Here is a 25,075-nt window from a genome sequence, read left to right on the forward strand (position 1 = left end):
ATTAGGTAGGTAAACCTAGTCTCTGATTAGGTAGGTAAACCTAGACTCTGATTAGGTAGGTAAACCTAGTCTCTGATTAGGTAGGTAGACCTAGTCTCTGATTAGGTAGGTAAACCTAGTCTCTGATTAGGTAGGTAAACCTAGTCTCTGATTAGGTAGGTAAACCTAGTCTCTGATTAGGTAGGTAAACCTAGTCTCTGATTAGGTAGGTAAACGTTGTCTGTGATTAGTTTGGTTATCCTAGTATCTGATTAGGTAGGTAAACCTAGACCTTGATTAGGTAAGTAAACCTTGACTCTGATTAGGTAGGTAACCTAGTCTCTAGGTAAACCTAGTCTCTGATTAGGTAGGTAAACCTAGACTCTGATTAGGTAGGTAAACCTAGTCTCTGATTAGGTAGGTAAACCTAGAGTCTGATTAGATAGGTAAACCTAGACACTGATTAGGTAGGTAAACCTAGAGTCTGATTAGATAGGTAAACCTAGACACTGATTAGGTAGGTAAAACTAGTCTCTGATTAGGTAGGTAAACCTAGTCTCTGATTAGGTAGGTAAACCTAGTCTCTGATTAGGTAGGTAAACCTAGTCTCTGATTAGGTAGGTAAACCTAGACTCTGATTAGGTAGGTAAACCTAGACTCTGATTAGGTAGGTAAACCTAGTCTCTGATTAGGTAGGTAAACCTAGTCTCTGATTAGGTAGGTAAACCTAGTCTCTGATTAGGTAGGTAAACCTAGTCTCTGATTAGGTAGGTAAACCTAGACCTTGATTAGGTAAGTAAACCTTGACTCTGATTAGGTAGGTAGACCTAGTCTCTGATTAGGTAGGTAGACCTAGTCTCTGATTAGGTAGGTAAACCTAGTCTCTGATTAGGTAGGTAAACCTAGACTCTGATTAGGTAGGTTGATTAGGTAGGTAAAACTAGTCTCTGATTAGGTAGGTAAACCTAGTCTCTGATTAGGTAGGTAAACCTAGACACTGATTAGGTAGGTAAACCTAGACTCTGATTAGGTAGGTAAACCTTGACTTTGATTAGGTAGGTAAACCTAGACACTGATTAGGTAGGTAAACATAGGTATATTTTTATTAAGGCATATTTTTATTTAGGCTATTCAAAAAATGAATTATTCATTTACAAATGCTTACCATTAGCTAAGTGCTACCAACAATAAAATTGGTGTATTTACATCTGAGCTTTAATTGGATATCATGGACATTTTCCAGGAAGATATGTTAATGATCACATTGGATCACAAGGGAGACAACTCCAGTTTGTTAGGGGTTCATAATGATAACTGATTTAACAGCGAAAGGGTTCTTGTGATGGAATAGAAATTAAACTGAATAGATCAGGAAACATCAACAGATTATTGTAGTAAAGGAATAGCACTGTATCGTATGGCCCGTGGGAAGGAAATTTTAAATACTTTAAAAACACTGAATAACACATAGTTTTATTTATATATGTAGTGTCAGAACAGTATGGGCCAGGGTACTGAGTGAGGGTTCTCTGGGTTAACAATAAACATCTTCCTGGAAATTCACATGAAGCTGAGACTTGTAAAATATCAGGACACAAACATTGAAAATAAATATATGGCATTAGATAAACAGAAAAAAATCAACACCTGGGATGTTTATGTTATAACCCTCTATAATGAAATTTTGAATCTAAAATGAAAAAAAAAAAAAATGTTTTAAACAAAATCCATCCATAGGTTACTTTTTGTTTTGTTTTTTCTTTCCTTCCAAAAGTCTTAAAATCATGGATTATGTAATAGATATATGAACCTTTCTAATGCTTGGCTTTATATATGGTAAACATACCAGTACACTATAGAAGTGTTAAGATTGATGGTAACCATATTAGATCAACATCACAGGTATTGTCATTATTATGTACAATGAACAGAAAACAATAATTGGGATTTATTCTTTAGAATTAAAATGGGTTGAGTAAAGATTAATTCAGTTAATTTTTCATCAGCAAAAGACACAGATGGAAAATTTGGTTACAATTTGGGCACGGTTGTGATATTTTACAAAGCTGTTTTCAAAAAGTATTTTGCTTGTACCTTGATTAACTGCACCGATATCACTTAACAAGAAGGTACAGATAAAATACTACAATACTTCAATCAATGTCGGCTCTTTAGGTATAACACTGCAATTCTAAGGTACTTAAAGCTCCTATCTAGTTAGCTTAAGCTGGTACTAACAAGGTAAGACATTGCCAGAACTTGTATTCTCATCTGATATTTAAATATTATCATATTTCTCCTTTACCAATACACATTTGTATATATATTATACCTACTAAATATATAATACTTTCAAAATTGTTTAGTTAAAACTGAAAAATAATAATTTTTTTCATTCATTAAAAAGAATTCTAAACCTATACCAAATACAAAACGTAGATCTAAAAGTAAAGAGAGAATTTAGAAGTACAAAGATCACCTTATATAGATATACTAAAAAGTGCTAGAAAACAGAAATTCTAAATTTACACTTACTCAATAACAAAGTCAAAATTTTTACTGATTTTTTTATGACATACAATTTCATAAAAATTCTAATCAGGTTTTACACTTTCTCATTTAAAGTCTAGAAATCATAGAATTTGAAGGTTTACATCAACATTATTCTATGAAAATTTTAGTACTAGACATTTGTATTGAATATTTAAAGTCAGATTTATATTGAACACAAAAGTGCAATTAAAATAGTAAGGATAATAGTAATAAAATTTTAAAAAAACCTCAGAAATTAGTTTTTCTTAAACAATCAAAATTTTAAAAGTAAGAAAAATTAATTGTGACTTCAAAATAATCAGATTAAAATACGACAGACAAATGGGTGAAATTATTTGATAATACTCTAAATCAAAGACTCAGAATGAGAAACAAAGAAGAAAGTTAATTTTTAGGAGGGAGAGTACTACAGACAGATTGAGAACAACCTAGCTACTCGTCACTAATTCTCTGTCTAGATATCTATTGTATACCCTGATCCAACACTGCTCATCATGCACGTGCAATTTCTACAAGAACTGTTTTCGCTACGTTAGTCCCATTTTCCCCCAGACACATGCAATGGTGACATGCAAATAAAAGATATGGAAACAGGAGACTATAACACTATAATGACATATTATGTAACTCACAATAAAAACCTGCTGTAATTTCATTGGTTTTAGAAGCAAACTTTAATCGTTTGCTACAAATTTCTTTCAATGTTTTAATCTATTATTTCATTAAATTGAATTACAATAAAAAACAACAATAGCATTTCTAAACAAAATCAGTCATCAATTTTGTTTTTTGTATTTGAGAATTACCCCAAACCTGGAGTCTGATATACATCATGTTGGTGGAATCCATAACAAACGTGGACTCCTTACTGGACAAACGAAGAATTTAGGAAAGGGTGTATTTGAATGGAGTAAACATTTCACATACAGTACTTTCTGCTAAAATTTGTGTTCTGCTGTGATTAAGAAACATCTTCCATCAAATTTACAGATGTAGTAAATGAGCCTTGTTTCCATATATATGTATATATGAATTTTGTGCTGAAAATGATATTGGTAACCAGAATGACCCATCAAGGAAGAAAATGTAAAGTGAAAGATACGGTATAGAGAAACCAATAAAACTAAAATATACATGCAATCTCTAAAATCAAGTGGAAATAGTAACATTTTTATCAAATCTTAGAAATAAAGCCTGGAAAAAAAGTGCTTTGTCAGCAATTTAGAAGTGTTGCACTTGGTCATTTCTTGTCATGACTCATTTTAAAAAGCACTGAACTATCTACAGGGTGCTATGTCTTTGAAGTAGCTTGGTGAACATGATATCACCAGAACAGAATTCTATAAAAAAAAAAAAAAAATGCTGGTTGCTACAGATTCCTTAATGGAATTCAGGAAAAGACAACTCTACAATGGTAATTTATAATATTAACAAAAATCTACTCTAATTATAGAAGTGATGGTGAAGTATATCGGATCAAACTTGATCGTCTCTGTATAAATATGTTGAAGGAGCTACACAGAGAAAAGAATTCATTGACAATTCCATACTTCTACATATATATCATATATATTTGTTATATAAACTTGTTATAAACCATAAAATCGCATGCATATAGTCCCACTGTGATGGAGGTATACACAGTACAAAAAGTGATGTGTGTATATCCAAGTCTTACCATCTCTTGAGTAGCTAAAACACTCTTGGGTTTTTCCTTATGATTGCAAAATGTAATGACAAATGAAAATTAATCATACATTAAGAAAAAGCATTACGTCCTGTTGTGATGCCAAAATATAAAACACTTAAAAATGTTGTTAAAAATGTTGATAAAAAAAATGATGATGAAAAATTAAAAGTATAAATTTTTATGAAGTCACTTGTTAGCAATGTTATTAAGTTTTGTGTTTGTTGGATGGCAATTATCTCATGAATTAATAGTTTTTAAGAATTGATTCATTTGTATTAAGAAAATATTTAGTCAAATGGATCACACCATTTTTGATGTCATTGATGTTAGAATATTTATTCTTATATGATGTATTTGTATAAGATTTTTACAAATCAATTCAATTAATTTAATCCGATTAATCAAGACACTTAATTTGCAGAACAGTATTTAGTGAAAGCGTGATGTTAATTATTTACTGAAAATACATGCTTCGTAATGTCTGTGATTGATCCATCAATATACAACAGTACTAGCTTCAGTCAGATAAACTACTACAAAACACGTCAGATAAAACTGATGAAGTCAAACACAACAGACATATAGTGTAGAATTCAAAGTAACCACCAGGTGTTACAGCAGAGTTTTCCCCCCTGATAACAATATTTCTTAACATTATTTTAACTAGGATACACTGGACAGGATATAGATTTTTTTCAGTTACATATAAAAAATTGAAATTAGAGATTGGACAATCCAACAAGCTATATTTTGTACTATGAGACTTCGAAGTAACTTCCATCATTGTGGAAATAATTGGTAAAAGCCAAGTAATTCCAATATGGATATCTATTTATATACTTCCCAATACCACACACAAAATCTGTGAACGTCACTTCATATGTATGTATCATGCTACTGAAATGTGTATCACAATATGACTCGTATACATAGCAAATGTCATGACTGACGGATCATTCCGAAATCATGTGACACATTCTAATTTCATCATGTGACTATTTTTAGGTATCATGTGACATAAATATTTCTCTCATTTCCAAATATTTACTTATGTAATGTTTCAAATGCAACATTTTTACTGCCAAGAAGTGCAACAGCTTTTGTCATGTGATGACAATAAACAATGACATCACTTCCTGTGCGAACACCTTACCTTTTGTTTCACTGTTCTATCCCCCATCAAGCTGGGGCTCTGTGGCTTTTTTTTGTTATCCTAATTTTACAAAATTGCAAAGAAACCCCAATATTCAAGATCAAATATGAAAATCAAATTATATCAGAACTATTAAATAACTGAACTGTGGATCGAAGCCTCCATATCATAAACAAATATGTGAACCATATCAAAATTGAAAGTAATACTTTACTTTGCATTTTCTGATTCAATCAAGCATGCAATAGCGATAAGGATCATCACTTTATCAAAATTTTTTAATAAGAAATTTATGTAAAGATATCATTATCCCTACTGCCTCTAAAAATATAGATATTCTATTTATAAGATTAAAATTCTAGCTGTATAGTCTTCAGCAGTAAATACAATCTTAGTGTTGACTTTAGCTCAGTGATTAAATACAAGTACAGACTTAGCATTGACTTGAACTGAGTGACTAAATATCAGTACAGACTTAGCATTGACTTGAACTGAGTGACTAAATATCAGTACAGACTTAGCATTGACTTGAATTGACTTGAACTGAGTGACTAAATACCAGTACAGACTTAGCATTGAGTTGAACTGAGTGACTAAATACCAGTACAGACTTAGCATTGAGTTGAACTGAGTGACTAAATACCAGTACAGACTTAGCATTGAGTTGAACTGAGTGACTAAATATCAGTACAGACTTAGCATTGACTTGAACTGAGTGACTAAATATCAGTACAGACTTAGCATTGACTTGAACTGAGTGACTAAATACCAGTTCAGACTTAGCATTGACTTGAACTGAGTGACTAAATTAGCATTAGCATTGACTTGAACTGAGTGACTAAATATCAGTACAGACTTAGCATTGACTTGAACTGAGTGACTAAATACCAGTACAGACTTAGCATTGAGTTGAACTGAGTGACTAAATACCAGTACAGAGTTAGCATTGACTTGAACTGAGTGACTAAATACCAGTACAGAGTTAGCATTGACTTGAACTGAGTGACTAAATCGCAGTACAGACTTAGTATTGACCTGAACTGAGTGACTAAATCGCAGTACAGAACATTAAGATGATAACAATATTCAGGTTAGCCATCATGGACCAGCGGATTTTGGTCAACCTATAGGTGCGTGACTTTGACATAACAGGTTGAAAATATGAATAGTCCGATATCAATCTTGGTCATTGAAAATGGACACCATAATAAGCCTTTCTCTTTACATAATATTTTCTTAATTAATTTTCTTGTTTGTAAGTAAACATTTTTGAACTTTTAGGTATGAAAGCTGAAAAAATACTGATCTATAAATGGAAGAAGATATAGCAGAGGTCAAAAGGTAGATAAAAAGTTCAAAGGTCATGCTCCAGATATGCCATGGAGTTCTGCATGTCAGGACTAGACTATTTCTTGTCATTGATTGCCTTCACATTGGCTACTGGTATATCATGGTGCAATAGTCATAGCTTATATAGAACAAAACATTAATCAGGGGACAATGAAATAGATTAAGATGTGCAGTCAGAAAATTTATTTAGCAACTGTAAAATAGTTGATTTTCTATGAACAAGTAATAATGACCTTGACCTTAAAACCCTGAAACATAAACTCAGCTGATGTATTTCTCCTTGTTGACCTAAATTGCTTCAAGATTTATAAATAATATCGCTTTGAATAAAGTTTCTAAAGTGATAACATCGGTTCAGGATATTCTATTAAAGAATTAAATGACAAAAGCATAAAAACAAATTATATATAAAAAAACCAAGATAAATCAAATCTTATTGTCATACTGAGATGAATAAACAACCTGATGCATGGGTCAAAGGTCATAGAAACAAAGCAGAAGAAAAAAGGATGATTTTATGAGCTGTATATTACAGTATGGAAATAAAGCTATCTTTCCCTGCATGCATAGGGAACAAGATCATTTTTATTTGTGCATTGTATGAACATTATATTAGGCGACACCCATAACCAAAGTAGATCACTACAGATTTGTACTGGGAGAGAGGATAAAAGGTCATCTGGCAGTTAATTAAAGGTCAAATAAAAGTAAGATAATGATGAAAGGTCACGACCTTTCATCTACAATACAGTAATGTTATGTTACTTGTTACTATGGCAACAAGTGTGTAGACATTACCTGGAGATTCTGTAGTGAAAAAAAAACAAATATCACATAGTTAATATCATGTCTAAAATGAAAGATTTGCGCCCTTCATTGAAGTTTTTTTATAGGTTATGAGAAAAATCCCTTCTCTGTAAGTAAAAAAAGAGACCCTTCTCCCGTAAGTAAAACGGTTGTTGTGGAAACAAGTAAGATGTTATAGGAATCTGATTTTGTTTAAAGAAACACTGTACAACAAATCGGCAAAATTTTCAAAGGCTAAAAATTTTCAAAGGCTATGTCATGTAACACCTATTTCAGAAACAGATGTTTAAATGACCTCCAAATTAATAACACTGAAATCAAGTATAGAAAAAATATTTCCAGATGAACATTTTCAAATATTTTACTTTGAGGAACATTTTGGAATGAATTTATTAAGAAAACTTATTTTATATTTATGCGTTTCCCCCCTTTTTGTATTTTATTTAAAATTGTTCAAAGTTAAAAATTCTGAAAAAATGAAACCTGATATTTGCTACTGAAATAAAGATTTAAGTAAAATGATATCTGCATGATGTGAAATTAGACAAACAATGAATATATATATATAGGTGGAAACCAAAACACTATGAAAAAAACCCAAAAAATGATATAAAGAGATAATCCCTCACAAAGGATTCTTTGATACTCAGTACTACAATTCAAATTTCATGATTTATCAATTCAAACTGATTTCAAATGCTTCAGTAAGGTTCTATATCAATGACGCTTTATAAATGACCTTCTAATCAAGTTATCAAAATTTCCAGATGTACAGCTATGTTTAGATTTTATTCTTATTCAACAAAACAAGACACAAATAGAGTCAACTTGAATTTTGTGAGAGATTATTTCATCCATTTATGACAATGTTTATCAAACTTCATGGTTCTTGATCAACTGTCAATCTTCTGACATTTTCTTTAATCAAATCAGTGGCATACAGTTTGATAACATTACCAATCACAGGACTGTCATTAATTACTAAATGATAGGTATATACAGGAAGCACCAAAAGAGTTCACACAGTATATATAGTTTCAACCAATCAGAAGACAGCTTACAAGTGATTTTAGAACCTCACCTTTGCCTTGTCGTCAATTTTGAATGGCTGGATAAGGCTGCTCCAAGTGTACCAGGAGCCGAATTGTTTGCGGATGTATACATGGTCATACACAAGGCCTTTTTTAGGGATCATTAGCCCTCGCGAGAACTTGAGGTCCTTAGGCCTGTAAGGGTGATAGAGGTCAGAGATCAGTGTAAGGTCAGGTAAAGTCACAGAAAAAAATATTTTGATGTTTATTTTTGGAAATTGACTTTAATTGTAGACTAAAAGAGGAAAGAAAACAATAACATAAAATATGTACGATTAAGGAAATATTGCAAAAAATGTCTCCAAGAAAATCTCATGGTACCAGGTAAATGTTGTCTAGGTTTTAGATCATAATTATTTCAGAAATCAACAATCATATTTGGCATTAAAATATCATAGCATACAGGGCTAAATATTCAATTTCTAAAATCATTTTTTTACGTTTTTGTCTTTCATACTAATATAGCTTAGATGTTATTGGAAAGTTCAATGACAAGTTTACTTAAATTCTTTCTGTTTTTATATGAAACTAATAGAGAGAGTGTCAGAACAGCTAGAACACACACAGCAAATGACAGGCAATTGAAAGATGGGAAGATATGAAAATGGGGAAACAGGTGGACTGCATGAGAAAAATTGACAAGAGGGGAGGATGCTCATATTAGAAGAATAATTTAGATAGAAAAGGAACATCCAATTATAGAGGCAGTTAAGAGCTTTTGGTTTGAATGATTTGGCATAAAAAAGGGACAAAATTTGTTAATAAGCATGGCGGAAAGCTGTACAATGTATGTAAAAGGTATATAACTCAAACTTTTCTATATGAAACCTGTATTTACATGGGAAAATATCTGAGGAAATATGGAGGTATCTAGTGCGATGTCCTTACTTTGATAACTGCTTGTGGCAAAGATGAAAACTTGAACCCATAAAAATCATATGTTCACACTGAGCATATACATTACACTGATTATGTGCAGAAATGAATAATACACTGCTTGATAACATGCGATGTCTTAGACAAGGACAGATGACTGTGTGAAGGTGCATGGACATAGAGTACAACATGAATCTATTGATCGAGTAGGCTAGTAGATTTTTACTGTCCTATCTGTTTAGTCTGTTCCTACACTATATCAAACCAGCTTTTTTAGAAACACCTATTTGGTGAAGATTCATGATCCTGTGTCCTGACATCCACGATCTTTGCTTAAATTACATTGATACAACCACAATTTCTAAATTTTGGGACATAAGACATGTTTTTCTGTCTCACCTGTGAGTAACGATATCAATGCCAACAACTGAGCAGAGATGATACCCAGTATTTCTGGTTTGTGAGCCACAAAATCATCAGTAACAGTATTGATCTGAACACTGAGCTTTTTAGTGTCATTTGACTCATTTTTTTTAGGTCGATCATTTGACTCAGTTTTTCTGTGTGAGTGATTTGACTCAGTATTTCCATGTGTTTTGACTCATTGCTTCTGAATGTATGATTTGACTAAGTTTTTCTGTGTGTGGGATTTGAATCCTTGTTTCTGAGTGCGTGATTTGACCTTGAGTTTCTGAGTGTGTGATTTGACATTGAGTTTCTGAGTGTGTGATTTGCCTATGAGCTTCTTAGTCAGCCATTTGGCCTTGAATTTTTCATTTGACACTGGGGCTTCTGACTAGAGGATTAAAAAGACTATTAGCTAAAAAAACTAATGAAGTTATCTTCACTTTTAAATCAGAGAATAATTGCCTGTCAGTTTTATCCACTAAAGAGTGTGTATGAATATATTTAAGTTGTTGGTTTCTGGAAGACTTCAACAACAAAGCTGAAATACAACAATTTTACAACAAAAAATTTGTTTAGAAATAAATGGCAGCACACTTTTCATACCCATTACCATAAAAACCATTACCCCATCACCACCATCTCCCACACTCAATAACACATGTATTCTAGGTGACCACACAAACAGTCTCTTTCTAAGTTTCAGATTTTGCTTGGTGTTGGTAAACCTTTTTCAAGACTTATCAGCCATGAAGCAAATATCAATGAATTAATATTTTTATGAAATTGCAGTTTAAGAATTATTTTAAACAATGAGAAATAATTTGAAATTATTTTGTATAATTGTTTTTACTTTTTTAACTCTCAGGCAGCACAATGAACATTAGATTTACCTCGATATCTTGGTATGTATTGCTCAAAAAATAACAGTCGACAAACAACAGCAACTGATTTCCAGATATCAATATTCTTAAAAATCTGTTTTTGATGCAATGTAATTTCTACAATGCTAATCACATTTTTTTATTTCCTTGTTTCTACATGGTCACCTAGATACAGCCTACACCACAGGGTCCAAACGGTCCCTCTCACTTACCGTGTTATATGGCCAAGTCTGAATATTCAAAGTGTGAGTTTACAGCATATTACAATCTATCTAAGCTATATACCCAAATATAAGAATAATATATAATGACTACTCACATCCATATATAAATGTAATATATATATAAAGCGAAAGGCATCATGTGATTAAAATATACTATATACATAGCTTATACACCAGAGTAGGTAAGCAAAGCATTAGTGTAGCCCCAACTGGTCTTATGTATACAAAGTTCCCGTTAAGATCGAGTGACGTACAGAGATAATACTTCAGATTTTACAATAACTGTGTGAGTTAGGTTGAAATTTGAAGTTTTTTAATCTCTAGCTGTATGTATAACTATACTCAAAGAGAATGAATCTACTGCGAAAGTCAGAAACTGGTTAACCAGTAAATATCACTGGTGATGCTTGGTGTGTCTCGTAATTGAAACTTATTTGGATTAACACAACCTTACTCTTGACTTTTCTATCTAACGTTTAAAGTAAAAGACCTTATATATATCATTACAAAGATTTGATATATTTTTGTCAACGTGGAATAATTGTCATTCTAATCTGCATATAAAGTAATAAAGAAAAGTTTTGTGTCAGGCTAAAAGCCACCCTTCCTGATAAGAATATATTTTACAATCCCCAGACAAGGAAACTTAAGAATCATCACTGTACACGACTAGTTTTAACCAGCTGGTAGTTTCTATTTTCAGATGATGTCTATTTTCATTTTCCTTCAAAATTGTAAAATTTTGAGCTTACAGTGTTCAATAATGCTTTCCAAATTGACTTCAAAGATGTGTACACAAATATTTCAGCAGAAAAGATTCACAAACTGTGGAATAGTGATAGTCTTGTTATGCGTTGTGTTATGCGCTGACATTGCTACTATAAAATCACTTACTACTAATAAATTAGGTATAAAATTTCTCAAAAAGCTTGAAATAAGCAACTAATATTGACAACAAATGACATGGAACAGCTGACACCACAGAAGCCATCTGGACAGGGGGTCCAATGAATTTGGTGCGCATCACCTTTAATTTGGTTTGCACATACAAATATGGTGGTGATTGTCAACTTCAGAGGAAAGTGGTGAGTAAAACATCCCAAGTTCTTTTAATCTGGTCATGTCAATATCATGTTTCAGATTTCTTTCTTCCCAATCAAGCCATAGAGGTTTTACAACATAATAAGCCTTGTCATTCTAAAAATGAAACAAACTACACACATTTTTGAGTTTAGAAACTTCATCTGCCATGATCTTTCATCCAGCACAGTAGCTTTCATTTGAAAAGTGAAATAACGAGGCATGTTATAAAATATCTGTGACACAGTTCTGGGAAGAACACACATTCTTGATCAAAAACATAGTAAGGTCATGACCAGGTATTCTAAAGAACTAAGAAAATGAGGGATTGTTACCACTTACTTCCGAAACAGACAATCAGCACCATATTTATACGTGGAAACCAAATTATGCTCAACACGTACCAGATATGTTGGAACCACTGACAAAGACCTTAAATAATTTGAACAGGTAACAATGCCTGGTCAATTCTGGATTGCACTGTGATGTCAGCCGTTTAAATTATATAATTATAGTGTCGTAAATCTAATTCAAACATATTGATAGTATGTATCATATCACATTTGTCCAATTTGTATTATAATGTGCAAATCTAAATCAAAGTGATGTTATCAATCAAATATCATCCCAAAGTAAATTTTTTAAAAATTGTTCTATAAAGCAACATATTCTTTAAAGTTATATGCATTTGTATATATTTTGTAAGCTGTTAGCTGAATGAGTTATTAAACATATCTGTTCATCCTATGAACAAGGGAGACCACTCACTTTGGATATTTGCTAGTTGTCCCTCCAGCATCTGCATCGCACAAATTTCGGAAAAATTCGTCAAATTTGATGCGTGAGTTGGCATCTAGTGCTCCTCCTACGGACCAGACAATGGAGAAAAAGAAATAGCTGATCAACATGTTGGTACGCTCTTCAATAATCTTCTGGTCATTCATCGACACTGGTTTCTCCTTGGCTTCTTCTTCCTCGTCATCATCCTCAATGATGTCATCATCTTCCTCTTCCTCTGCCCCAATTGCCCTATTGATGGGATAAATTAATAGATATTAACACAAATTGTTTGTATCTTTGGTAGAACACACAAAGAATCAAAACCCTGGTACATCTCCCAGACACACATAAGAACAGACAACCTGTCCCTAGAACATCTCCCAGACACACATAAGAACAGACAACCTGCCCCTAGTACATCTCCCAGACACACATAAGAACAGACAACCTGTCCCTGGTACATCTCCCAGACACATATAGGAACAGACAACCTGCCCCTGGTACATCTCCCAGACACACATAGGAACAGACAACCTGCCCCTAGTACATCTCCCAGACACACATAAGAACAGACAACCTGCCCCTAGTACATCTCCCAGACACACATAGGAACAGACAACCTGCCCCTAGTACATCTCCCAGACAAACATAGGAACAGACAACCTGTCCCTGGTACATCTCCCAGACACACATAAGAACAGACAACCTGCCCCTAGTACATCTCCCAGACAAACATAGGAACAGACAACCTGTCCCTGGTACATCTCCCAGACACACATAAGAACAGACAACCTGCCCCTAGTACATCTCCCAGACACACATAAGAACAGACAACCTGTCCCTAGAACATCTCCCAGACACACATAAGAACAGACAACCTGCCCCTAGTACATCTCCCAGACACACATAGGAACAGACAACCTGTCCCTGGTACATCTCCCAGACACACATAAGAACAGACAACCTGTCCCTGGTACATCTCCAAGACACACATAGGAACAGACAACAAAACCCTGGTACATCTCCCAGACACACATAGGAACAGACAACCTGTCCCTGGTACATCCCCCAGACATACATAGGAACAGACAACCTGTCCCTAGTACATCTCCCAGACACACATAGGAACAGACAACCTGCCCCTAGTACATCTCCCAGACACACACAGGAACAGACAACCTGTCCCTGGTACATCTCCCAGACACACACAGGAACAGACAACCTGTCCCTGGTACATCTCCCAGACACACACAGGAACAGACAACGAAACCCTGGTACATCTCCCAGACACACATAGGAACAGACAACCTGTCCCTGGTACATCTCCCAGACACACACAGGAACAGACAACCTGTCCTTGGTACATCTCACAGACACACATGGGAACAGACAACCTGCCCTTGGTACATCTCCCAGACATACATAGGAACAGACAACCTGTCCCTGGTACATCTCCCAGACACACATAGGAACAGACAACCTGCCCCTGGTATATTACAGGCACACACAGGGACAGACAACAAAACCCTGGTACATCTTTCAGGCACAAAAAACAACAAACTGCTTCTGGTACATCCATCTACCAGACACACAAAGCAACAGACAACCAGCCTGTGGTACATCACTAAGATAGACAAGGGAACTGACACCTCACATCTGGTGCATCTCCAAGACAAAACAACAGACAACCAGCCCCTGGTACATTACTTAGATAATATGTTCCTGGTTAATTTCACAGGCCCACAAATAACTTCTACCTATCTCCTACCTTCTTATCCATCTGTCTTTATTCAATTCGTAATGACATCGACTTCGGCACAACAAATCAAACCATTGTGAAATGATAATAAAAACATCCCTGGATACTGTTACACCAGTACAACCAGTGGTACTTACTTGACATCTTGCATGAGGCAACCATAGAGTCTGAGCAGACAGGTAGTGTAGTGGAGAGGGTGACAAGTCAGGAGAGCCTTACAGTATTTGGAAACATACATCAGGCAGGGAGGCAGCAGCCATTCAAACAGCATCTGTAATAGATACGCAACAGTGTCTGTTCACAACCGTGTCTGTTCCCAACAGTGTCTGTTCACAACAGTGTCATTGTGTCTGAATGTGTCCACAACAGTGTCATTCTGTGTGTCTTCATGTGACATTCTGTCTGTGTGTGTCCACAACAGTGCCATTCTGTCTCTTTGTGTCCACAACAGTGTCATTCTGTCTCTGTGTATCCACAACATTGTCACTCTGTCTTTGTGTGTCCACAACAGTGTCATTCTGTCTGTGTGTGTCTACAACTGTGTCATTCATTGCCAAAACAGTGTCACTCTGTCTCTGTGTGTCTACTTCTGTGTCATTCACTGCCACAACAGTGTCACTCTGTCTCAAACTCAGTACTGTTAGGTTTCTATTTTGATATATTGGTACTGATATACGAAGTTCAGCCTGAAAGTTTTTATACAATTAAGTACTCAGATGACACAAAACTGCCTCAGATGTAATCTTAAGTCATGATTCTAGACTCAGTACTTACATTGATGATGTCACGTTGCTCTGCGTTTAGGTTATCAGGAAGATCATTCTCCATCCAGGACTGGACAAATGGCTTCCAGCCGAGCTGCAGGGGGTCCATGTAGATCATACCACATCTGTAATATATAAATCAAACAATTAAACTTTCTACAACAGTTTCTAACTCTAGAAAAGATCAACTGAAGTTAGTCAATCTGAAATCTCAATATTTCGGAAGGTTTTCTGAACTCTTCTAATTTCTATCCCCTAATCTGCCAGATTACAGTATGGACAGGGCAATGTAAGAATAATGTTATAAAATGTAAATTAACACAGTAGTTATCTCATATATGTTATAGTCATTTTACGGCAGGATGTCTCAGTAGTAATTATTTATAGTGACAAACAGTAACTATTTATAAAAATATTGTGCCCGTAATTTTGGCACTTTAGGGGATAGAAATTAAGGTAGATTTGTCCTCATGAAGTCTGATAAGGGCGAACATGTCGACAAAAATCATAATTAATAGTAGAACCATATTTGGGAGTTGTTGTTTACCCTGTATTGATATGTATACCTATATACAGCATTAGGTAACTGTCTGTGACATGTGACATACATACCTGCTAACTGTGGCAGGGGATGCCTGCTCAAGATCTTGTGGCTCAAAAATCATGTTCTGTTTGTTGCTCATCTGTATAATTTCTCCACTCATCAGACACAGCTAGGAACAGAAATAACATATACATAATGTAGGCATGTAGTTTTATAAGGCTAAACTATAGAACTATCCTGAGGTTTTCATACTTAACTTAAACCAGTATGAAATGTGATTCATGAATATATTATCGATCAAAAGATAGAAAGCTGTGTTAAATATAAAGATAGTCAATATCCTGATTCTTGTTTATCTATAATTCTAAGTCTGTTTGGAAACAAGTTATCAAGATTTGTAAACCTTTTTATTGTCATCCAGGACGGTGTTCATGTTTTCAATCCACACGGCGTCCACAGGCCCGTCAAACACAATCCACTTTCTGAAGTCTGTTGTGCTGGACGCATGCTCACGGAAAGTATTGGCTAATACACCTAAAGTGGACAGATACCTCTTAATATGATAGGAATTCCTTGATTTTTAACAGCGACTTAGGCCTTTCTAAGATAAATATTACACTACTTTAGCCCTATCTCCTCTAATTTTGTTTGACTTTTCTAATTTAAACCAAACACATACAAAGAATTAGAGAAATATTTCACTGAGTAAGTATGATATAACCTATGTTGAGACAGATTTCAATTTGATATCAAATTCTTTCTTACTGAATTATATGATTACTGACGACTTACCATCAAACCATTCGTGAGAAACAGGATCAAATCGTCCATATAACTGGCCCATTGTAATAGCCTTAGGATTGATAATTCTATACTGCACCTAAAAAAGCCAAAGTGATTATAAATAACGCAAAGTATGTATTGCTTGCATAAGTAAAGTATTATCTTTATTATACTTGCTCCCCTCCCTCCCTCCTTTATGTTGGAGAACTCCCCAGTTTTTATGTGGGGAACTCCCCAGTTTTTATGTGGGGAATTCCCCAGTTTTTATGTGGGGAACTCCCCAGTTTTTATGTGGGGAATTCCCCAGTTTTTGCCTCTATATTCAGCTTGAATTATCAGTATACCATCTTTGTAAATCTTCAGAACTTGTTGAAGATAACTACTTAGTTGAGAAGATATCTGTAAAATGCACTTTTCCACGGCTTGGAGTTTTAAAAGATGTGTTCTCCTCCGTGTAAACTCTAAGATGTCAACAAAGAAATCTGTACACAGAGGGATTGCATTAATACTAACTTTCAGTGTTTAAATAAACACCATGTACTTGGATATTAAATTCATTGTCTGTAACTGATATGGATAAATGAGATAAGCTTCAGACAAATTAATGTCTTCTAAACAAAGGGAACTAACCCTGTATATAGCTTACTACTAGTACTAGATATGATTCCAAGGAGGGTGTGTGTGAAGTCAAACTCCACCCAATTTTATTACAAAGAAAGAAAGGTTTTAAAACACTGACATTCCTTCAATCATTTTACATCAAATATCACCAAGCAATTATAGTAACTGACCTTCTTTTCCTCCATCTTGCCACTGGTATTCAGGTCACACAGAGTAGCTGCGAGAGCTTTGAAGGCATTTGTCTTCCCCCCAAGGGGATCTCCAACAATCATCAGACCATGTCTTACCAGGATCATGTCGTATATCTGTAACATGCAGTATATCATATCAGAATATTATATGTTATTTTGCCATGAACATGTTTGGAAACCAAATTATTTTGATTCCAGTTCTTCATTGAACAAATGGACGTCAGATTATGTATTAGTTGTCAGTATGAAAGCAATCAGGGTGACAGATATATAGAATGACATCATTACTATTTACCTGTCATCATAACTATTTACCTGTCATCATAACTAATGACATAACTATTTACCTGTAATCCAAAATGCAACTGTATTAATACAATCTAATAACCATTTAATAATGTACTTACATTTTAATTTAAAGTTTAGTAACATGACTATTTAACTAAATTATAATTTTCCCTGTGTGTTTGATTACTGGAATAGCTACCTGAAAATTGTTATTAAATGAATGATTGAAGTTGAGCTAAAATGTGTGCTATCCAAGGTGACATGCAAAGCATTGACCAATCATAGATCAACATGGCACCAAATGTTGTCAAACTATCATCTTGTAATCTAGAATTGTATCTATACTCGTGTGAATAAATCCAGATGAAATGGAGCTAACGGGAGGCAAAATGTAAGACTTATTTTTGGAAAAGATGATAAATAATTTGATCCTTTAAATAAAATGCTTCCTTGTTAATCACACTGTGCTGAAGTTTCATGATATATTTGCTTGTGGAATGAAACTTTCAGCACTTACAGCATGTAATAAATTGTATTTTGTCTTGTATTTTCCTATTTGATGTGATAATTACTCAATTTTAACCCAATACTATCATTTTTCACCTCTATCACAAAACATTTACCAGCTATACATTTTTTTACCAGTTACCATAATTTACTTACCTGAATGAGTTTTTCCAGGTACCATAATTTACTTACCTGAATGATTTTTTCCCAGTTACCATAATTTACTTACCTGAATGATTTTTTACCAGTTACCATAATTTACTTACCTGAATGATTTTTTCCCAGTTACCATAATTTACTTACCTGAATGATTTTTTACAAGTTACCATAATTTACTTACCTGAATGATTTTTTACCAGTTACCATAATTTACTTACCTGAATGATTTTTTCCAGGTACCAAGGAACAGCCTGGAGACTGCTTTTCTTGAGGTTCTCTATAAGAGCCTCTTGCAAGTCTCCGTAGTCCATTGCTGGAAGTTCTATCCCCGGAAACAGGTCAGATATGATTCCTTCAAACAGTGGAATGTCTTGGGATAAAAACTGAAAAATAATATTACTATGTTTAACAAATACCCACGTTTTTATCTGGCATTCATTATCATACCATTTTAATGTTTAAGTAAAAATAAATTTCAAGATTTACAATTTGATTTCAAAAAGATACAAGCAATGGTTCAGCTCTATACGAAATGTTTGAGATGAGAATTTAATCATTATATAAGGGATTGATTCAGTTTTTTGTGGCCAAACTATTGGAGTTTATAACTATTTTCAAAGACTGCCTCTTCCTGGTCATTACCTTCGGAAGGTTAATATCATTGATTGACTTCAGCACCAACACATCCTCTCTCTGTTCAGGGTATTTCAATTTCAGACTTCCTGCTGCGGTCAACACTGACTTCACCGCTCGCATACCGTAGTCGTAGTGATGTTGTGAAGACAGTAGCTCTGAACACAGTCTATATGTTGCCACAATTTTTGTGGACATGCTGCGAGCGTCTACAAATCCCATGGAATACAGCGATATCTCAGCAATCATAGCATAGTCGGGTACCATCATGGCTACTGTACGAAACAACACTTTTAAATTGTCTGGCAGTTCAGCACGTCCTGCATACCCAGGATTCATAGTGATAAATATTGTACATGTTGGGTCGAGAGAAATGTTTGTACCCTCAAACATAAACATTTTGACTTGTTCAGCAATAGCTCTCTGTATCGTCTGGACTTGCTGCGCGATGACGGATAACACCTGTAAACAGAAAGGAAACATGCAGAAACAACACAGAATACAATATAATAACAGGTACCTAGATCACTCATCTAATGACACAAAATCACTTACAGGGTCGCAGAATCAAAATACTTTAATATAATTTTCAAAAGTGGCATTTTATGATCTTTGACCTTTGCCCATGAAATTCAATTCCAAATACGCTATTTCAGGACATAACCAATTATCAATATCTTTAAACTTTTGATAGTACCAGAAGAATGTCTAAATGACAACATACATATTATATTATTATCATCATTATCAAAGTTTGGTATGTTATGTGTTTAGAGTTCTTTTTAAGCAGGAAACAAGACATATTCCGAATGTGAAATTACAGGTGTAAACATTGGCAGTTATTATAATCCCACTATATAGACCCGTATAAGAAGTATGATCCCAGCCACTATGTATAGACATAAAACTCCCTATAGATCTATATAATCAGTATAATTCCAATGTATATATACAGTTTTCATGATCCTACATTTGATATGTATTCACATCACATTTATTAGAGAAATGACTAGATTTAGGTAAGTAAATGACATACACTTGTTATGGCAGTCCGTTAGCTATTTCATTTTTGCTGGTTATTGTCTGAGAAATTATCACAATATTTACCCACAATAGAAGAAAAGCATATTACCTCCAACTCTATCCTGTTGAATTCATCAAAACATGCCCAGGCTCCAGACTGTGCGAGGCCTTTGAAGAACTTTCCCATGGCCTTGTAGTCAAGGCCGTCTGAGCAGTTAAACACCACACACTGCAATGTCAAACACAAACTAAATTTCCAATACTCCAGACATAGAAATAAATTCATTACTATTATTTTTTTTACATTAAGGAATCACAAAACGATTGAAATAGAAAAGTGATGGAACCATGTTCTGGTCACAATCATTTCAACGTTTGACTTTACCAGTATTTTATATCAAATTTAAAAAGATACTGATCATGTACCTGTTTAGCAACAGCTTTAGCCAGATCTTTGGAGGTCTCAGTTTTGCCAGTCCCCGCCGGTCCCTCAGGAGCTCCTCCCAGATTTAACAGCAGTGCTCCCATGAGGGTTCTGTTGGTGAGAGTACACCATGGTGAAATGTGATTTAGAAAAAAACCTTTCACTATAGATTTGATATTGATACACCTTTTAAATATAGGAAAATGAGTTAAAATATGTTCAAAAGATAAGCTTTGGAGAAAACCTCCCGATATCTTTAGAATAAAAAGAAATCACAACATTATGAACTTAAGGCGGAAAAAAGGTGAACAAAAGATAATACTAATAATGGAAACCTGACAATCTAAAATGAATAACAATGTTTTTCTGAAAATCAGATACCACTTTATCCTGAGAATTTGGGTTTCTTTTAGAAGTTTCAAATGTTATAGTATCTGTAACACCTGTCTGTGATACACACCTGTAACACCTGTCAGTGATAACACCTGTCAGGTATACACACCTGTTGGTAATACACATCTGTAACACCTGTCAGTGATACACACCTGTAACACCTGTTGATGATACACACTTGTAACACCTGTCTGTGATACACACCTGTAACACCTGCCTGTGATACACATCTGTAACACCTGTCTGTGATACCCATCTTTAACACCTGCCTGTGATACACACCTGTTACACCTGTCAGTGACACACATCTGTAACACCTGTCAGTGGTAAACATCTGTAACACCTGCCTGTGATACCCATCTGTAACACCTGTCAGTGATACACATCTGTAACACCTGCCTGTGATACCCATCTTTAACACCTGTCTGTGATACACACCTGTAACACCTGTCAGTGATACACACCTGTAACACCTGTTGATGATACACACCTGTAACACCTGCCTGTGATACACACCTGTAACACCTGCCTGTGATACACACCTGTAACACCTGTCAGTGATAACACCTGTCAGGTATACACACCTGTTGGTAATACACATCTGTAACACCTGCCTGTGATACCCATCTTTAACACCTGTCTGTGATACACACCTGTAACACCTGTTGATGATACACACCTGTAACACCTGCCTGTGATACACACCTGTAACACCTGCCTGTGATACACACCTGTAACACCTGTCTGTGATACACACTTGTTACACCTATCTGTGATACCCATCATTAACACCTGCCTGTAATACACACCTGTGACACCTGTCAGTGATACACACCTGTAACACCTGTTGATGATACACACCTATAACACCTGAATATGATACACACCTGTTGGTAGTACATATACACGCTTGTAACACCTGTATATGATACACACCTGTAACACCTGTCGGTAAGTGGGGTAATGACTAGACGCCCTGTATTTCCCAGGTACTCATAAGCATAAGCTACAGTAGTGGTGATCATTTTCACCAGCACAGAATCTTCTTCAAAGTAATAACGAAGCTGGCTGATCCAGGAGAAATCAACAGGACTGCTCATCTCTAACTTAGCTAGGTTGGCTATCACATCTCGGGCTGTAAATCAAACACAAATGATTGGATATGATATCCCAGCAAAATGATCACTTGAATATTTACATCAGGGCATATGGCAAACGGTACAAAACAATTATTTCTTAAATCACTTCAAAATTCCTTGCTTGAATCTGTCAACAATAAAGGCAGTTTACATTAAAATCTGAATTACAACCTGAGTAAATGAAATGGTTCAAGACAAGATCAATTCAGGATATCAAAAAGTGTGAATCTATGTAGTGTCTTGACCTTATATTCTGAGAGGGCATCTGTACTGACCATAGACATCTATGAACATTCTGATGGGACATGTTTACTGACCATTGATATCTATGAACAGTCTGATGGGACATGTGTACTGACCATAGACATCTATGAACATTCTGACAAGGGATATGTATATAAATCATTGACATCTTTGACCATGCTTTTACAGGGTTTATGTAATGGCCATAGACATTTTATGTTTTGAGATAACATTGTGTACTATGGAGTATGTCTGTATACCAACTTTGGATACCAATGGCCTTTTTAACATGGTAGGTGTACTGAGGATGTGTATACTCACCATGGACATCTATGACAATGAGAGCCTCCAGAGTGATCCTTGCCATCTTTGTGAGGGAACCTCGTACCATCTGTACTACCTCATCTATCTGTTTGTTGCTCTTTGCCAGGTATGGCCCCAGGTAATTACTGTTAATAGCCTGTTAACAGGTGTAAAGGTGTTATATAAAATACATGGATTCTGATAACAAAGAACAAGAAAACAGTAAGAACGAGGTTTTCAGAGTATCCACTACTGATGCCTTAAATATAGCCTCATCAGCATTACAGGACATCGATTATTCATAGCCTCTCTGATAACATGTTTAATCATCATCATTTATCAGATTTATCATCATAAAAAATATAAACATGTGATTATTAGATTTTGAGACAAGAAAATCTCTATATTAACCTATGTAACCTCTATCTTTAAGAATATGACCATAACATTTACTTGTATGACCTCTATCTTTTCCTGTATGACCTTTATATTTACCTGTATGACATTTATCTTTACCAGAATGACCTCTATTTATTTACCTGTATGACCTCTATATTTACCAGTATGACCTCTATATTTACCTGTATGACCTCTATATTTACCAGTATGACCTCTATGTATTTACCTGTATGACCTCTATATTTACCTGTATGACTTCTATCTTTACCCGTGTAACCTCTATATTTACCTGTATGACCTCTATATTTACCAGTATGACCTCTATATTTACCTGTATGACTTCTATCTTTACCTGTGTAACCTCTATATTTACCTGTATGACCTCTATATATTTACCTGTATGACCTCTATATTTACCTGTATGACCTCTATATTTACCTGTATGACCTCTATATTTACCTGTGTGACTTCTATCTTTACCCGTGTAACCTCTATATTTACCTGTATGACCTCTATAATTACTAGTATGACCTCTATATATTTACCTGTATGACCTCTATATTTACTAGTATGATGTATTTACCTGTATGACCTCTATATATTTATCTGTGTAACCTCTATTTTAACCTGTATGACCTCTATATTTACCTGTATGACTTTTATCTTTATCAGTATGACCTCTATATTTACCTGTATGACCTCTATATTTACCTGTATGACCTCTATATATTTACCAGTATGACCTCTATATTTACCTGTATGACATCTATATTTACCTGTATGACATCTATATTTACCTGTATGACCTCTATATATTTACCTGTATGACCTCTATATTTACCTGTATGACCTCTATATTTACCTGTATGACCTCTATATATTTACCAGTATGACCTCTATATTTACCAGTATGACCTATATACTTACTTGTGTAACTTCAGAGGTCCAGTGGATCTGACTAGCAGCTAGCACTATCTGTCCTGGCCACTGTAACACCCACTCACATCGTGGGTTGTTGGGATATGCCTTTACTGCTTTGACAGATACTTCCCTCAGACTGAGTTTCATCACATCCTCAACCTGTCATCAATCACCATTAAAAAGAGAAATTTTAAAATGTATCAAAATATAAAAAAAAAAAAAATAATAAATAATTGATCCTAACTTAGAATTTAAGCAAATAAAAAAAAAAAAAAACACTTTTCAAACAAGATTTGGATGGAAACAAAACACCCCAGAATTATTGATAAATAGATTGTAATACCAGTCTGGAGTCTGATATTATGACAGTATTTTACCTGTAACAACCATCGCTCCACAAGGCCACAGGCATCGGCAGGGATGATGGTCTTAGAGAACTGCACAACTTCCTTCTCAGCAGACTCCATAGCAATGATAACCTTGTCAAGGTCGAAGCTGAGCTGGGCGATGCCCTCGAAGCACTTCTTTAGATGAGGCTGAACTCTCAGAGGATCCTTGGTCTCAGAGAGTATCTCCAGCAACTCGTCGTTAGACAGGAAGAAAAACCTGGAGAAACAAGATAAAGTCAGTACTTTTTGGTGATACTCTTTACTCTTAAAAGGAAAGGTTTATGTTTAACATTGGATGAACTCTCACATTAAATGTTGTCAGAAAATTGTATTTAAAAAAATTGTATATGGAAAGAGTGAATTCACTGTATGATGACTACATTCTGACAAAAATAAACCCCGAGGGATGTTTTATATGATGTATGTAGTTAATAATTGTATTGGCAAAACTAATCAGTGAACAGACCAAAGGCGTCAATTTCAATTTCAAATTATTTCCGTAAGTTATACAATTTATTGTATAAGTAACAGTTCAAAAGACAAAGACACTCACACTCTTACCATCATACACACTTTGTCACCATTCATAACGTTGGTGTAATGTTTTTGGAGGAAACCACGAAAATACTAATTACAATAAATCTTTCCTAAGTTTATTTGCTGATGCTAGATATTTTCGTAAATTATTAAGTTTTTTTTTACATTTTCAACTTTGAGTAA

General features: G+C 34.7%; 1 protein-coding gene across 1 annotated transcript in view; it reads right to left on the reverse strand.

The window, feature by feature from the left end:
• LOC132558598 (dynein axonemal heavy chain 3-like) overlaps positions 1 to 25,075 on the reverse strand; it is a gene marked incomplete at its 5' end in the record, with an annotated part of 92,681 nt that overhangs the window by 42,731 nt on the left and 24,875 nt on the right. The window contains 17 exons of the mRNA XM_060223186.1: positions 8,614 to 8,758; positions 11,001 to 11,018; positions 12,861 to 13,121; positions 14,769 to 14,902; positions 15,406 to 15,520; positions 16,008 to 16,108; positions 16,343 to 16,473; positions 16,732 to 16,819; positions 17,514 to 17,648; positions 18,707 to 18,871; positions 19,131 to 19,583; positions 20,254 to 20,373; positions 20,571 to 20,679; positions 21,898 to 22,096; positions 22,665 to 22,803; positions 23,973 to 24,125; positions 24,344 to 24,572. Coding sequence (XP_060079169.1) covers positions 8,614 to 8,758; positions 11,001 to 11,018; positions 12,861 to 13,121; positions 14,769 to 14,902; positions 15,406 to 15,520; positions 16,008 to 16,108; positions 16,343 to 16,473; positions 16,732 to 16,819; positions 17,514 to 17,648; positions 18,707 to 18,871; positions 19,131 to 19,583; positions 20,254 to 20,373; positions 20,571 to 20,679; positions 21,898 to 22,096; positions 22,665 to 22,803; positions 23,973 to 24,125; positions 24,344 to 24,572 — 2,695 coding nt within the window. The remainder of the gene's footprint in view (positions 1 to 8,613; positions 8,759 to 11,000; positions 11,019 to 12,860; positions 13,122 to 14,768; positions 14,903 to 15,405; positions 15,521 to 16,007; positions 16,109 to 16,342; positions 16,474 to 16,731; positions 16,820 to 17,513; positions 17,649 to 18,706; positions 18,872 to 19,130; positions 19,584 to 20,253; positions 20,374 to 20,570; positions 20,680 to 21,897; positions 22,097 to 22,664; positions 22,804 to 23,972; positions 24,126 to 24,343; positions 24,573 to 25,075) is intronic.

Source organism: Ylistrum balloti, unplaced genomic scaffold (assembly GCF_031769215.1).
Source record: "Ylistrum balloti isolate Yb309-2 unplaced genomic scaffold, AGI_CSIRO_Ybal_v1 Utg370800, whole genome shotgun sequence".
Lineage (NCBI taxonomy): Eukaryota > Metazoa > Mollusca > Bivalvia > Pectinida > Pectinidae > Ylistrum > Ylistrum balloti.